The sequence below is a fragment of the Ranitomeya variabilis genome, chromosome 3, assembly GCF_051348905.1.
Source record: "Ranitomeya variabilis isolate aRanVar5 chromosome 3, aRanVar5.hap1, whole genome shotgun sequence".
Classification (NCBI taxonomy): Eukaryota; Metazoa; Chordata; class Amphibia; order Anura; family Dendrobatidae; genus Ranitomeya; species Ranitomeya variabilis.
The window spans coordinates 306,783,466-306,800,895 of record NC_135234.1 but is presented as its reverse complement, the minus strand read 5'-3'; the positions used below and the strand labels follow the sequence as shown (position 1 = coordinate 306,800,895).

At 42.3% G+C, this 17,430-nt stretch overlaps 1 protein-coding gene across 3 annotated transcripts in view; it reads left to right on the top strand.

The window, feature by feature from the left end:
* SCMH1 (Scm polycomb group protein homolog 1) overlaps positions 1 to 16,944 on the top strand; it is a 434,218-nt gene extending 417,274 nt beyond the window's left edge. For 2 of the 3 annotated variants that reach the window (XM_077295618.1, XM_077295617.1), the window contains 6 exons: positions 3,227 to 3,427; positions 11,310 to 11,480; positions 11,585 to 11,713; positions 12,004 to 12,186; positions 14,001 to 14,131; positions 16,295 to 16,944. In XM_077295618.1, the coding sequence (XP_077151733.1) occupies positions 3,227 to 3,427; positions 11,310 to 11,480; positions 11,585 to 11,713; positions 12,004 to 12,186; positions 14,001 to 14,131; positions 16,295 to 16,420 (941 nt within the window). In that variant the 3' untranslated portion in view covers positions 16,421 to 16,944. The remainder of the gene's footprint in view (positions 1 to 3,226; positions 3,428 to 11,309; positions 11,481 to 11,584; positions 11,714 to 12,003; positions 12,187 to 14,000; positions 14,132 to 16,294) is intronic. The other variant, XM_077295619.1, reaches the window with a different exon arrangement.
* Positions 16,945 to 17,430: the final 486 nt, after the last annotated feature.

Below are 17,430 nucleotides of genomic sequence, written 5' to 3'. Positions count from 1 at the left end.
TGAAGGCAAGTCGCACCTAGGTGTTAATAGGTGCTTCCTTGGAATTAGTAGACATTGTGTCTCCCTATCTCACCAGGAGGTCTAGCTAAGGCCAAGAACAGAGGAACGCTTGACACCTCTGAGTGCTTGGAGGGGTGATGTTAATTGCTTGGAGGTTAGCTATTCCTGGGAACCATCTCACAAGTGTCTCCAGAGGAAAATAATGTATATTCATTAGTAGAGCGGCCGTACCCAATCAAACAGGCAGCAGTTATGATATTGGCCTGAGGGGCCAGTCTAGAAACCTGATCTCAGACCAAAGTTATAAATTTAGGCTGCAGACAGAGAATTGTGTTCACATGATGGGGGCAGCCTGAGAAGCTGATGTGATCCAATCTACATTCATCCTACCCCAGGGAGCAGAAAGCAACTACCAGTTAGATAATTTCTGTAAGTTTCTCCTCTTTATTTTGATACTGTTTTGCATAAGTTGTATGTCTTTTTATTATCATATTTTTATACCTTTTCTTATTGTAAGCACTGACCCTTTTGTTATTAAAGTATAAACTTTAACAAGTTGAACCTTGAATGTTCTAAAAGAATCCATAGCCTTGAGGTGTGTGAGCCTTATGAGTGATAGACATATTTTTATATTTTTATTAGTATTATTATTTCTGGGACTCATCGCCCATGTATTCGATGAGTGGTGGCAGCGCGTATGAGCGGGTGTGTGGCCTGGGTCGGTGTGTGATTTATGCTCCCATTACAGCATAGGACAGAGGTTGAATGCTGGACTGAGAGAAGGGAGATAGATTAACCCTTGCAGGCACAACCCCAAGTCATGTGTGAGAGCAGGCACTTGACGAATGAGTGAGACCACGGAGTAGGGATCCGTGACAATTCGTGACAGACGCCTCTAGGTGAAGTCTTTCATCTTCATCCAGCACAGATCGACATCACGTCTTCCAGCCAGGGCTCGTCTCCACAGGAAATAACGCAGTCATCTAGAGCACCGCTTGCAGAACACATTACGTTTTTTTCCCCCAACTTCTACACTACACCAAACGAAGAAAAAGGCAACATAGTGTCACTCTGCACAGTAACAGGATCGCCTCCCCATTTAAAACAGTATACTCAAAAAATAAAATAAATACATCACTGCAGTAATAATATCTCTTAATTAGCCCCTATGGTAATAATATCCCCCATTCCTGGCTCCAGCCATATGTTCTCCCATCCAGCCCTCATGAATATCCATTCTGCCCCATATGGTCTCCCCATCCTACCCCATCTGTCCCATAATCCTGCCCCATCTGTCCCATGATTCTGCCCCATCTGTCCCATGAACCTGCACCATCTGTCTCCATCCTGCCCCATCTGTTTCCATCCCACCCAATCTTTCTCCATCCCGCAGCATGTCTCCAATCCTGCCCCCATATCTTTCATCCTGCCACCATGTCTCCCATCCTGCCCCTATATCTTTCATCCTGCTACCATGTCTCCCATCCTGCCCCCATACCTTTCATCCTGCCACCATATCTCCCATCCTGCTCCCATATCTTTCATTCTGCCCCTGTGTCTCCAATCATGCCCCCTGTGTCTCCATTCTGCCCCCTGTGTCTCCATTCTGCCCCATGTTTCCAATCATGCCCAGTGTCTCCATTATTCTTCGTGTCTCCAATCATGCCCCGTGTCTCCATTATTCCCCGTTTCTCCATTATTCCCCGTGTCTCCAATCATGCCCCCTGTCTCCATTCTACCCCGTCTCTATTCTGCCCCCGGCAGGATGGAGACTTCAGTTACTGCATCGGCAAAATCCTGCCGCTGGGGCCCGATCAGCAGAAGAGCCGGGGCCCGATCAGCAGAAGAGCCGGGGCCCGATGCGGGCCCCCTCTGCTGACGGGGCCCCATACGCCAGTCAGGGCAGTAATGCCCTGATGGCAGCCCTGGCTATATCCCAGACAGCATGAGTGGGCCCCCCCGTCTCGCCAGGGCCCCTGTACTTGCCCGGTTGCTGACGCTGGCCCTGGCACACATACATACACATGTATAAACACATGCACAGACACACAGGGCGGGCTCCAGGTTTTCGTGGGCCTCAGCGAAAGAGTATTGGTGAGCCCCTTTAACACATACCACAATTCATAAGGCACACATACTGCAGAACAATATAGATGTAGTACAATGCCAAAGATTTCACTTCTTACATTACATGAGTGATATCTCTTGTAAATTATACAATACCATACAGTAGACGTGATTCAGGTGATCTAGGGTCCACAGGTTTCAGGGCTTCAGTACCTGTAGTATTAGAGGTAAACAAGATATTGATAAATGTACCCTACCAATAGAAACTGTCCAGCAGTGTACCCTTTAAAAAAGTCAATTTCCTCCTATATAGTCCTCAACAATACATACAATATAATGGGCCCCATATAATGCTTCATACAGAATTGGCCCCATATAATGTTCCATACAGAATAATAGCCCCAAATAATGCTCCATACAGAATAATGGGCTCCTGATAAGGCTCCATACAGAATAAAGAGCCCTATATAATGCTCCTTATATAAAAAAAATCAAATACTTTTCCCAATTCCCGACGCTAGACTGCCTCCTCAGTGACTTCTGTCTCTCTGCAGTGAGTGCTCAGCGCCCTCTTCCTTGACACGTCAGAGTCACAAGACGCAGAGGGAGAGGTAAGTATTTGCAACCGTTTAAAGCACAGGGGGGTGCCTGGAGCCAGCGGAACTCGGGACTCATAGCATGTCGGTGCCCCCGCCGGCAGTGGGCCCCACACTTGCCGGATGCAACGGGTGGTGACGCCGGCCCCCCCTGCCTGCAAGGGTCCCCCTCCACCTCTGGGCCCTGATGCAGCTGCATCAGCCTCATTGGCGGTATGGCCAACCCTGAACTGTGTCAATAAGGGTGAGGATAGAAAATGCCAATGTCATCTACTATTTATCAGAGAAGGGAAAAACAATCATATTTTTTACACCGTAAGTTGAATCTGTTCTTTTAGCTGCACTACTGGGAAATAACAGGGATTTCAGATTTTGGTATTAGCCTGAAAGTTGTGATTGGCCTGAGCAACATATTTTTCATCAGAAAAATGGTGTAATTACATTGATGAATTTCTCCTACTTGCAGTAAACCTTTGTAAATATATTGAAAGTTACCGTAATTTGTGCCAGCTATATATAGTGAGCTACAAGTTTATATTTCAGTTGGTGCATTTTTTTCCTAGTTTGCATTTATCTAAACAAGAATGGAGATTCTGGCCCTCACCTTGACAGGAAAAAAGTTCAGCACCTTCCAGATCATTTTGGACCAGCACAGGCATCTGTTGTCCTACAGCAAGCCGTTCAAGCCTGCATAGACTGTGCTTACCATCAGAAAACTGTGTTTGCTTTCTTAAAGCAGGGTCATGGTGGGGAAATAATATCTGGTGAGTGTTCCACTGTAACCCATTGATTTTACACATTCACTACATGACAAAGGATAGTCGTGGCTGAACGTGTTGGCACCCTTGTAATTGTTCCAGAGAATAAAGAATTACACGTTTTGTTATATACATGTTTATATCCTGTGTATTTATTGGAAAATCACAAAAAACAACAGAGAAAAAGGACAAATTGGACATAATTTCACACACAAAACCCCAAAAATGAGCCAGACAAAATTGTTGGCACCTTCAACTTAATATTTGGTTGCACACCCTATAGCTTACATACCTGCAGTCAATGGCTTCCTGCTGAAAAATCGCTCCTATATATAGGAGAGGCGGCTGAGATGACTGTTGGCGGAACAGTCAGCCGAAGCATCGATTGGCCAATAGCCATCTACTGTGTATGGCCGGCGAAGAGAAGAGCAATCTGTTGCACAGTTGTACTTTTTTTTTTTTTAAGAATGTGAATTTTTTAATCAAATGTCTGATATAGGACGCAAACATGTTGTGAATCTAATGTTACAGGTAAAGGGGCTAACCTTTCGTCATAGATATACTCTGCTTTAGTGCATATGTAATGGACTATACAAACCTGAGGAAGATTCCCTAGCGCTGTATCTAAATCTTGTGTCTTGGCTAACACAGTACATCACTCTAATACATTGTCCAAAGTATATTACCCTACAGTCAGGGTAAGATGCTGAATTGCCCTCGTTCAAGAAATGTGTTTCACCCCCCTATTCAATGCTAATAAAACTCACTAAATACTAATACATTACTCAAAAATAAAATAATCTTAAAAATGTATAATTACATAATTTAATACATAAATAAATAAATCATTTTAGAAATGCATGTTCATCACCCATGTAGACACTGCTAAAAAAAATAAATAAAGGGAACACTAAAATGCCACATCCTAGATATCACTGAATGAAATATTCCAGTTGCCAATCATTATTCATTATATAGTGGAATGCACTGAGAACAGTAAAGCATAAAAATCAACAATGTAAATCAAAATTAATATCCCACGGACGTCTGGATTTGGAATAATACTCAAAATCAAAGTGGAAAATCAAATTACAGGCTGATCCAACTTCATTTGAAATGCATCAAGACATTGTATGACCTCCCCACAATGCCTGGACCTGCTCTTGATGAGGCGGCGGATGTTCTCCTGAGGGATCTCCTCCCAGGCATCAGGCAACTCCTGGACAGTATGTGGTGAAACAGAGTTGTTGAATGGAATTAGACATGATGTTCCAGATGTGCTCAATTGAATTCAGGTCTTGCGAATGGACAGGCCAGTCCATAGCATCAATGCCTTCATCATGCAGGAAATGCTGACACACTTCAGCCACATGAGGCCTAGCAATATCATTCATCAAAAGAAACCCAGGGCCCACTGCACCTGCATATGGTCTCAATTTATCTGAGGATCTCATCCCGGTACCATTGGCTAGCACATGGAGGGCTGTGCTGCCCTACAAAGAAATGCCTCCCCACACCATTACAGATCCGCTGTCAAACCAGTCATGCTGGAAGATGTTGCAGGCATCAGAACATTCTCCATGGCATCTCTAGATTCTGTTATGTATGTCACATGTGCTCAGTGCGAACCTGCTCTCGCCCGTGAAGAGCACAGGGTGCCAGTCTCAAATCTGCCAATCTTGGTGTTCTCTGGCAAATGCCAATTGCCCTGCATGGTGTTGGGCTGTAAGCTCAACAATTTGAGCAACCACATGGATGTTGGTGTCCTTCTGGAGGTCATTTTGCAGGCTCTGACACTGCTCCTTTTCCTTCTTGCACAAAGGAAGAGGTAGCAGTCCTGCTGGGTTCTTGCTTTCCTACAGCCCCCTCCATGTCTCCTGGTGTACTAGCCTGTCTCCTGGTATCTGCTACATGCTCTGGACACTGTGCTGAGAGATACAGCTAGACTTCTTCCCACAGCTCACATTGATGTGCCATCCTGGATGAGCTGCACTACCTGATCAACTTTTGTGGGTTGTAGACACCACCTTATGCCACTGTACAGTACCTCTAGGGGGTGAGAGCAATGGCAAAAACAACATCCAAAAAAGGGTGTGAAAAGAGAAATGGTCTGTGATAACCCCCTGCAGAACCACTCCTTTAGGGTATGTTTCCATGTGACGTATTCCTAGCACTTTGGACGCATCAGACAACTGCCCCATCCAAAGCGCTGCCGGCTTTTGTACGTGCGATGATGCCGCATGTGTTCATTGAACACATGCCGAATCATCGCATCCTATATATAGAACGCTGCTGTTTATCTTTAGGAGACGGAGCGTCTCCGCAAGAGAAATAGACATGCTGCGGTCTATTAAGACGTGCCGCATGTGCGTATACGCAGGTTTGCCACCTGTGTCTTTGTATGTATAGTCGATAAGGGATTTCATAAAATCCCCTCCACTATCCTGTAACATCTGAACGTTGTGGAATGGTTGCTGCTGCTGTACGCAGCATCCAATCCGCAGCAAATACGCCACATGGAAACATACCCTTATAGCCGTTGTCTTGCTAATTGACTATCATTTCTACCTGTTGTCTGTTCCATTTGCACAACAGCTGGAGAAATTGATTAACATGCAGTGTTGCTTCATAACTGGACAGGTTGATTTCACAGAAGTGTGATTGATGTGGAGTTACATTGTGTTGTTTAAGTGTTCCCTTTATTGTTTTGAGCAGTGTAGTACCAACCATACACTCGGCATATTCATCAACTAATTACATAGTACTATTGAAAAAAGACACAATCGAGGGATGGGAAAGAACAAATTGAATGTTGTTTAGGTCAATAATTAGAGATGGGCCCCCTTGATATTCGGGTCCAGCGGGTTTGGCCGAACAGTTTAAAAAAAAAAGTTTGGGTACCAGAGAAGTAACCGGACCCAGACACCATTCACTTGATTGGGAAGCCCAAACATACAGTGTTTGCCATACTGTCATGTGCATGGCAGCACGTCAAACACTGCTTCTAATCGTCAGTAAAATTATTACTGTCGGTCAGACAGCTGCACTTCCCATGCTCTAAATAAATAATTTAAAAAGAAAAAGCGGTCCCCCTGCCTTTTGGATAACCTGTCATGCAAAACTGACAGCTGGGGGCAACCCTCAGTTGTCAGTGTTAACAAGGTTGGTTATCAAGAATAGAGGGGTCCCCATGCTGTTTTGTTTTTTTTTTTTAAAGGAAATATGATAATTAAAAAAAAAAAAGGATGTGGTACCTCCTCCCCCTAATTTTGACAAACAGCCTTGCTAAAGCGGGCATTCTCAGGTTCAGAAGGGGCCATTGATATTGACCCCTCCCCTTCCTAAAAACAACAACCTACAGCCGCCCGGAAAAGGCGCATCTATTAGATGCGTCAATTCTAGCGCTTTGCCCGACTCTTCCCACTTGCCCTGTAGCGGTGGTAAGTGGGGTTGATGTCACCTTTGTATTTTCTGGTGACATCAAGCCCACGATTTAGTAATGGAGAGGCGTCTATAAGACACTTATCCATTACTAATCCTATAGTTATATCGTAAATAAACACAAAGCCAGAATAAAGTCCTTTAATTGAAAGAATGACAGACTCCTTTAATCTAAATTGAACCATACATCACCCATTCCATTGAAGCCATCACTTCCTGTAATAAAACAAAAATAGAAAACTACCCTATCCCTCACGTCCGTCATTCTGTCCCACGCAGTAATCCATGTCTGGGCATAAACAGTTTTCAACCTGGACAGTGCCAAAATGTGACCGTCCAGGTTGAGAACCACTGGGAGAATGAACTTCTTTGAGCTCAGCCTCAGTGACTAGCGGTGACGTCATCGAGGTTACCACCGGTCACTGAAGCTGCTTTCCCAGTCGAGCCCCTGAACTGCAGTGACCTCAGTGAGATCCCCGCTAGCACAGTGAGAATGTCTCAGAGAGTTCACCATAAGAAATTTCACCCGGTGAACTCACTTCTGCACAGTGAGGCTTTTCTTACTGTGCTAACGGGGATCTCGCAGCAGCTCATTCATCGATGGTTTTCAGCCTGGACGGTCGCATGTTGGCACCCAGGGAGCAAAAGTTAATACACTGCAACACTGCAAAAAATATGCACTGTAATGTTCCTAAGCTCTATAATAAATTAATTCAAAGTGTACCCTGGTTAGAGTATGTCTGCTCCTTATTAGATCCAGCTACTCCAACCTCCAATGCATCACTATAAGTAGATTAAAACTCAAACTAAAGATCAGAACTAAACGAAACTTATTTTCTTCTGCTTCTGCATCCTGCTCTGAGTGGATAATTCTCTCTGTGCAGCTTTAAATAAGCACTCCAATCAAAGTTTTTATCATCTCAACATATTGCAGTCATCATATTATATGGCACTGTACTCAAAATTGCTCATTTTGCTTTCTACCTAGTAATTATTCTCTTTCTCTGTTCTATTTAGAAACAGGAAGTCTCTTGTCCCTGAATTTATCATTCCCGTTTTCAACTCCTAACCCAGCTGTTCTGCTCCTCCACCTGCCAGGGACTTTTGCAGTGACTCTTGAGTCATACAGGGAGAATTGACCTCCTGTTTCTACATAAAACTTACAAGGACTCAGCTAGTCAGTTTTTAGCCATGTGATGTTATAGACCTAATGAAAAAGAGAAGAATTATCTGGATAAAAAGGCAAAATAATAAATTGTAAGTATACAGTGCTATATAATATAATGATCGCATCAAACAAGATCGCAGCGTTACGGTGGCATAAGGAAGCATCGCGCAGGGAGGGGGCTCCCTGCATGCTTCCCTGAGACCCTCAAACAATGCGACGTGATCGCGTTGTTCCGAGGGTCTCCTCCCTGCAGGCCCCCGGATCCAAGATGACCAAGGGGTCCTTCCAGGTCTTGCAGGGAGGTGGCTTGTCAGTACTTGCTTTATCATCATACCGCTAAACAAAAAGTGGAATAACACGCGACCAAAAGACGGATATAAATAAACATGGTACCACTGAAAACGGCATCTTGTCCCGCAAAAAGCGAGCCGCCATACACAGTCATCACCAAAAAAATAAAAAAGTTATAGCCCTCAGAATAAATTGCAAAAATAATTATTTTTTATATAATAGTTTTTATTGTATAAAAGCGCCAAAACATAAAAAAATGATATAAATGAGGTATTGCTGTAATCATACTAACCCGAAAAGAAAAAAATGTTTTATCAATTTTACCACACGCGGAACGGTATAAACGCTCCTCCAAAAGAAATTCATGAATTGCTGGTTTTTTTTTTCATTCTTCCTCCCAAAAATCGTAATAAAAAGCGATCAAAAAATGTCATGTGCCCAAAAATGGTGCCAATAAAAACGGCAACCCGTCCCGCAAAAAACAAGACCTCCCATGAGTCTGTGGGCCAAAGTATGGAAAAATTATAGTTCTCAAAATGTGGTGATGCAAAAACTATTTTTTGCAATAAAGAGTCTTTTAGAGTGTGACAGCTGCCAAACATAAAAACTCGCTATAAAAACCCGCTAGAAAAGTAAATAAAACCCCCCTTATAAGCCCATTAGTTAGAGAAAAATAATAACATTAAAAAAATGTATTTATTTCTATTTTTTTTCCATTAGGGTAAGGGCTTCTTTTACACATACCGTTGTTTTGCGGCCCCAATAGATTTCTATAGGGCCGCAATAATTTCACTGTGCGCCATATGGCCGTGAGGGCCGTTTTTACAGCCATGAAAAAAGATCGAGCTTGCTCAATCTTTTTTCTGGCTTATGGACACGGCCCCATTGAAAATTAATCGGGCCGCAAAAACAACGGAAGTTTGTTTTTGGGGTGCACCATGACTTAGGTTTTGCTTAACGCCGTTTTTTTTCCAATACTATTTCCATAGTATTGGAAACCCAAAAAACTGCGATCCGCAAGTTTTTTGCTGTCCGTTATTGCAGCAGACCGTGAAAATTGAGGCGATACGGGCAACAAAAAACCCGGTATGTGTAAACAAAGCCTTAGGGTTAGGGCTAAAGTTAGGGTTGGGGCTAGAGATGGGGTTAGGGTTTGGATTACGTTTATGGTTGGGATTAGGGGTGTGTCAGGGTTAGGGGTGTGGTTAAGGTTATGGTTGCGATTAGGTTTAGGGGTGTGTTGGGGTTAGGGGTGTGGTTAGGGTTGCGATTAGGGCTAGGAGCGTCTTTGGGTTAGGGGTGTGGTTAGGGTTATGGTTGGGATTACTGTTAGGGGTGTGTTCGGGTTAGGGTTGGAGTTAGAATTGGGGGGTTCCACTGTTTAGGCAAATCAAGGGCTCTCCAAACGCGACATGGCGTCCAATCTCAATTCCAGTTAATTCTGCTTTGAAAAAGTAAAACAGTGCTCCTTCCCCTCGGAGCTCTGCCATGCGCCCAAACGGTGGTTTACCCCCACATATGGGGTATATGCGTACTCAGGACAAATTGGACAACTTTTGGGGTCCAATTTCACCTGTTACCCTTGGGAAAATAAAAAATTGGGGCAAACGATCATTTTTGTGAAAAAATATATTTTATTTTCATGGCTCTACATTATAAACTTCTGCGAAGCACTTGGGGGTTCAAAAGTGCTCACCACACAACTAGATAAGTTCCTTAGGGGGTCTACTTTCCAAAATGGTGTCACTTATGGGGGGTTTCCACTGTTTAGGCACATCAGGGGCTCACCAAATGCGGCATGGCGTCCTATCTCAATTCCAGCCAATTTTGCATTGAAAAGTCGAACTGCGCTCCTTCCCTTCCTAGCACTGCCATGCTCCCAAACAGTGGTTTCCCTCCACATATGGGGTATATGTGTACTCAGGACACATTTTGGGGTCTAGTTTCTCCTGTTACCCTTGGTAAAATAAAACAAATTGGATCTGAAGTAATTTTTTTGTGAAAAAAAAGTTAAATGTTCATTTTTTTTAAACATTCCAGAAATTCCTGTGAAACACCTGAAGGGTCAATAAAACTTTTTGAATGTGGTTTTGAGCACCTTGAGGGGTTCAGTTTTTAGAATGGTGTCACACTTGTGTATTTTCTATCATATAGACCCCTCAAAGTGACTTCAAATGTGATGTGGTCCCTTTACAAAAAAAATGGTGTTGTGAAAATGAGAAATCGCTGGTCAACTTTTAACCCTTGTAACTTCCTAACAAAAAAAAAATTTGGTTCCAAAATTGTGCTGATGTAAAGTAGACATGTGGGAAATGTTACTTAAGTATTTTGTGTGACATATCTCTGTGATTTAAGGGCATGAAAATTCAAAGTTGGAAAATGCTAAATTTTCACAACTTTTTCCAAATTTCCGTTTTTTTTTTTCACAAATAAACACAAGTAATATCGAGGAAATTTTACTACTAACATGAAGTACAATATGTCACGAGAAAACAGTGTCAGAATCACCGGGATCCATAAAAGCGTTCCAGAATTAAAACCTCATAAAGCGACAGTGGTCAGAATTGTAAAAATTAGCCCGGTCATTAACATGCAAACCACCCTTGGGTGTTAAGGGGTTAAGTTGGCAATTGTTTGGCCCATAGCCATCTCTACCGGCTACTCCCATACACATGAAAGCTTGGCTGAGCATTCCTGTGTATTTTGTGAGTGACTCTACCAGAATCATCTGGCAGCGGCTTACCTCCTCACAGAGGATAAAAATCGCCCTAATTCTTATATCCCTTTATATACCGTAATCTGGCAGGACAGTCAGCACACACACACATTGAATGGTTGGCTGTTCAGACAACTTTATCTATTGTGTCCTGATGTAGAACCGTCGTATCTTTGTGGGGTTAGCACTACTATTTCATTGTGACTAAATGAAAAATGATGCAGTGATTCACCTTCACCGATGAATTAGTTATGATCGATCTTATTTTGCAGCGGTATTTGAGAGGGAACAGCACACACTCAACCTTCCAGCAGTAAACAGTATTGTGCATGTCCTTCGCTTTCTGGAGAAACTTTGCCGGAACCTGCGTAGTGACAACTTATTTGGAAACCAGCCGTTCACGCAGAATCCTGGATCATGTGAGAATGAGCGATATTTAACAGGTACCGATGTTAATGTTTATGGTGCATAACGTGTAATATCAGTTATTACTGGCATAAACTTCACTTCTTGTAAAGTGTTTTTAACACCATTTCATATTTTTTAGAAAGGTGTCATTTTGAGGGCAATCTCCATGGTCCTGGCAGAGGATCCAAAAGATACTCTCAAGAAATACCTCCATACAATGCCCCCCTGTGTCCCAAAGTACCAAAGAATGATTGCCATGCTTCAGAAGGTAACCTATTTACATATTTCTCATATATGAGACTCCTATTTAGGTACCGTATTTGTTTCCAGGAGCAGCCCCCGACCTGTCATAGGGTTGTGTCTGGCATTGCATCTTAGCTCCATTGAAATTAATAAGAATGAGTTGCAATGTCACACACAAAGTTTAGACAGATGTGGAGCCATTTTTGGAAAACAGCAGCCATGTTTCTCTAATTATTTACATCCCATATATGCAAATAATAAAGAAAACTCAGTTGTAACATTAGATTTTATTTTGCAACCTTTGTATGTCTCCAGGAGAAACCTTCCTGAATGATGCTGGACTTCCAGGGTCAATGGAGCAGCGTCTGGGTCCTGCGGAATCTCCTAGTAGCCCAAATACATGTAGAGTCTCTAAGGAATATCGGTCTCCTTTCTTTCGGATTCACCATCAGCCTAGCAGCCTGTACCAAGGAACTGTGCGCCGACAAAGCTCAGGCGGTACGTAGTACAATAAGGGTATATCGTATGTAAGGGGGTATTCCAGGTTCAAAATGTTGTACCTGGAAGTGAATGGAAACGTCCAGCACAGCTGCTAATATGAAAATGGTGGGTGGAGAGGTTGCCCCAGCCCCTCGTTGTGTATTTACATAGCAGTCCACCTCTATTACATCCTCTTTAATTCCATTGGGCACATTTTAGAGACTTCTGCTACTGCAATATTAGCCCAAAATTGCTATTGGCAAACCTTTGTTCAGAATATTAAGTCAGATTCCAGTAAAAGTCTCTGAGCATATCACCAGTAGATGCATTTGCAGTTTCATAAAATGGAGATGTATATAGAGATCGGTGGACCCCTGGATGTCCGTGTCGTGTTTACTGTTCAGGTTCGGCTGAACAGTAAAAAAAAGCTTGGATACAATAACAGTACCCAGACATGAACCTGGACATCCAGTGTTTACCACTCTGTCATGTGCATGACAAATATCTGGTGTTCGGGGGCTCGAACAGTAACACGGACTTCCTGGTGAAGTCTGTGTCAGTGCCCGAACAGTAGGTGTTTGGTACGGACGCCGAACTTTACTGTTCAGGTTCGCCCGTCTCTAGATGTGTATCAGACTTTTTGAATCCGTATGGCCATACAGAATGGCTAAAGCTGCCAATTTCGGTGTCCTTATGACTGATGTCTAACAAAATCCAACATTGAAAGTGAACATGTCTGAACATTTATACGCTCCTTTTAGAGAAGTCTCCCAAAAGCTTATTCCTTTCACTATATCATAAAAGCTTACATTCATAGTCAAGATGAGTGTGCCTGTTTATTTGGGGGAGTGAGAAGCAGTAACTGTCCATTATATTAGTGGTCAGCCAAAGACTCCCTCATGTTTGACTGCCCATGTTTTCAGTCCTGAAGATGACCTTGGTCTGAAATATGAAATCATAGTGCAGTCACTACTGTTATACACTGGGTGCTCTGTATACCGTAGCTCAGTATTCGATGGCAGCAAAGAGAACCTGATACCAGGTGAAATGTGGCCAGTTTGTCCTCATATTTTATTTCCGCTGTTTCCCTGAGTATTATGCTTTTTTATTCCAGAGTCCTAGGCTTTTTCATTTACCACTACTTTTTATGGCCTTTATAAGGGAAGTTAGCTCACAGGTTAGTAATGCGGAGCAGCCAAATCCACGCCCCTCTTGGTAAAAATAACAATTAGCGCTAAATAAACCAGCCCATATCTCTAGAACAATATGGCCAATTTTAAAAAAGAAAAGATAAAAAACAATGCTCCATAGAGCAGCAGGAATAAGGGTAAAAAAAAATTGCCAATTTTGACCTGACAGGCCTCTTTCACAGTGCATGCTGTTCATTAATAAGTGCTCTCTGTGTGGATGTGAATTTGGGATCCAAATTTGCCCTTGTGTTTGGATTACCAACTTGATCTCTTCTTTTTCTGGGACATCTATTCAAAAATCACAAACAATAGAATTTGGAGAGAAATTAAAAAGCCAAATTGAATTGTAAAGATAAGCAGTATATATTTATGGCTAGTGATAACAAATTACCAGTAATTACCTTGGACAGTATAGTGATGAGAATCACAATTAAAATTGTTTCAGTGTTCATCAAAAAACTGACTGACCATTATTTTTAATGAGTCGGGAACATTGCCCTGATATTAAACTATGTGAAGTTACAGAAATGTAAGATTTTCCAGTAACTGACGAGCAAAGCCCGTGTTACTCTCACCTCCGCTCTTCTAACTGCCCAGTTCTCCAATATTTTGCCCCAATTTTTTTCATTCTTCTTACCCCAGAGCCTGAGAGGTGCACAAATGCTTGGCAGGGATCATGGGACCCTTCTTTATGGAACATGGAAGATGTTATGCAGTTTGTCAGAGAAGCGGACCCCCAGCTGGGATCACATGCTGAGCTCTTCCGGAAACACGTAAGTCTAGTGAATGTTTATGTGGTATGATGTGCTCCAATAGGACGTAGCTTATATGACACTACCAAAATGATCAAAAGCTGCATTATTTACCGTATTTGTAAAGCTGAAATACGGATCTAGACGTTTTATTCTTTCTCATTGCTTTTGCACCTCGTCAGTGAAAGCACTGAATTTAATTCCAACTGTGTTTTTTTTTTGTTATTTTGAGCTAAAAATCATTTTTCGTTTGGGTATAATTCAACTTTGATATAATCTGTGGTCATAAATCAGTTTAGAGAAGATAAAAAAGACAACAGTTAGGGTCTTTGCACACGTTCAGGTTTTTTTGCGTTTTTCGCAATAAAAATGCTATAAAAACTCATTAAAAACGCATACATTATGCATTCTATCATTTAGAATGCATTCTGCATGTTTTGTGCACATGGTGCGTTTTTTTCCGCAAAAAAAACGCATCGTGGTAAAAAAAAGCAGCATGTTCATTAATTTTGCGGATTTTCCGCATTTTTCCCACAATTCTATGCATTTGGAAAAAAACGCATCAAAAACGCATGAGAAAAATGCAAAAAAAACGCATGCGGTTTTCTGGCAGAAATGTCCGGTTTTTGTCAGGAAAATTTCTGCAAGAAATCCTGACGTGTGCACATAGCCTTAGAAGCTGCTCAGACTCTTAATTAACTCATTCTGTAGTCAGCAAATGCCAATGCAAAATAGAGGCAGGCAAATGCTCCCAATTACAAAAATTAATGTATTTTTTGGCTAAAAATATTTTAAGTATCAAAAAATTGTCCCTAAAAGTGAACAACCCCCTTAATAGTATAATAGGTTATTATGTCGTGACAGCTTTCGGCCCCAATTCTGATGATGTTGGTGCAGACAGAGGCAAACAATCTTTGAAAGTGGCAAAAATGCTGAGGGAGGCTTCAGTGCAATACATGTAACTGATTAATTGCCATGACTAGATTGTCCAATTTAATGGTATTGTTTTGTAGGGTGGCGTAAGGCTAAGTTCACACGTTGCAGAATTGCCGCAGAAATTTTCGCGGCAATTCTGCGCCTCCTGCCGCGGGTATATCGCATGCAGAATTAGCATGCATTTACCCGCAGAAAACTAGCGTTTTGCAAGCATAATTAGCTTGCAGAATGCTAGAGTTTTCCAAGCGATCTGTAGCATCGCTTGGAAAACTGATTGACAGGTTGGTCACACTTGTCAAACATAGTGTTTGACAAGTGTGACCAACTTTTTACTATAGATGCTGCCTATGCCGCATCTATAGTAAAAGATCGAATGTTTAAAAATAATAAAAAACATGGTTATACTCACCTGCAGACCTCAGCGGCATCCGTTCCTATAGCTGTTGTGCGGTGAAGGGCCTGTGATGACGTCACGGTTTGTGATTGGTCACGTGATCGGTCACATGCGGTCTCGCGACTAATCACAAGACTGTGTCATCGCAGGTCCTTCACCTCCCAGCAGCTATAGGAACCGAAGCGGCAGCGTGCAGCGGAGAGGCCGGAAGACTGCGGGGGACATCGAAGGTGAGTATATCGCTATTTTTTATTTTAATTCTTTTATTTTTTACCAATTATATGGTGCCCAGTCCGTGGAGGAGAGTCTCCTCTCCTCCACCCTGGGTACCAACCGCACATGATCTGCTTACTTCCCGCATGGTGTGCACAGCCCCGTGCGGGAAGTAAGCAGATCAATGCACTCCTATGGGTGCAGAATCGCCGCGATTCCGCAATTTTAATGAACATGCTGCGTTTTCTTCTGGAATGCGATTCCGCTCAGGAAAAAAATGCAGCATGTGCACAAAAAATGCGGAATGCATTCTGTTACATAGGATGCTTAATGGTAGCGTTTTTTTCGCGGTTTTATAGCGAAAAACCGCGAAAAAACCACGAAAAATATGCTACGTGTGCACACAGCCTTAAAATAACAGCCACAACAAAACTCAATCACCCCAGATCCAGAACCTTCATGGGCAGGGACAGCAGGAGTTTCATGATGAATTTAGGGCTTGGGAGTCCAAGTCCCACAGTTTGAGAAGCACAGATATAGATTAACTATAAAAATATCTATTAATATGAATTGATCATATTACAGAGGAATTTATTATATTATCTCACAATATTTTCTTTTCTTTTTTCCCCGCTTTACAGGAAATTGACGGAAAAGCCCTGCTGCTGTTGAGAAGCGATGTTATGATGAAATACATGGGTCTGAAGCTGGGTCCGGCTCTAAAGCTTTCCCACCATATAGATAAACTGAAGCAAGGGAAGTTCTGACCTAGACACCTTGCCCCCGAGGGTTACAGACCCTAACAAAGTTCATGCATTGGACTGTCTCAGCAATTTTGCAAAAAAAAAAAAGTCACCATGAGAGTAATATGACTCCAAGTCCCTAAGACCCCCAATTCTAGGGGTTAGTGTATGTCGCTGACTTCTGAAATGTTTCTTATCTCTGAGAAGTTCCTCCAATCTGTGAACTTGTCCTTGATATTTCACAATCACGGGAGAGGGAAGATGAAGGCAATACCTTTTGATTGGGCTGCAGGTTCTCCCGCTCCCTGATGTACTTTGAATTAATCCAAACATTACTTTTCTTACCTTATATAGCACTGGCAGTGCACACAGCGCTGTATCTTGTAGAATAAAAGAGGCACAGTGAATTATTGGCCACAAAAGCTTGCAATCTAATGACTGGTTGAAGTTACTTGAAATTTGATTTTCTTGTACATAGAGGATGCAGGTTGCCTCCAATTTTTAAGATCCAATATTATATTAATAATAAATTCAGCAACCTTACCAGACTTTGCTCATAAATACCTTTCTGATGTACTTTGTCTCTCTTGCGAAGGAAAAGATCTATGTGTTTTAATAACACCACTTAGTTAGAGTTTAAGACTATGTCCCCCTTCAACACACATTTAGATTCATTGTTTTTTGGAATGACAAATTATTGTATTTTTTTTACCATAGGACGCACCCCAGGATAAAATAGCAGAAAATAAGAAAAACATATTTCCTACTAATTATAACGTCCCTGGAAGTGTTCAGAAGTGGAGGGGGTTAATGCCACTAGTTTATAGGGAAGTAGTAGAGGTCTTATTTGGCATTTCTCTGCAGAATGTGCATATATAACTTTACAGTATGTGCACACTGCAGAGAGCACGCACAGCTCTGCTACATACGCATCTCTCCCAACACAGCTCTGCTACATACACAGCTCTCCCAACACAGCTCTGCTACATACACAGCTCTCCCAACACAGCGCTGCTACATACACAGCTCTCCCA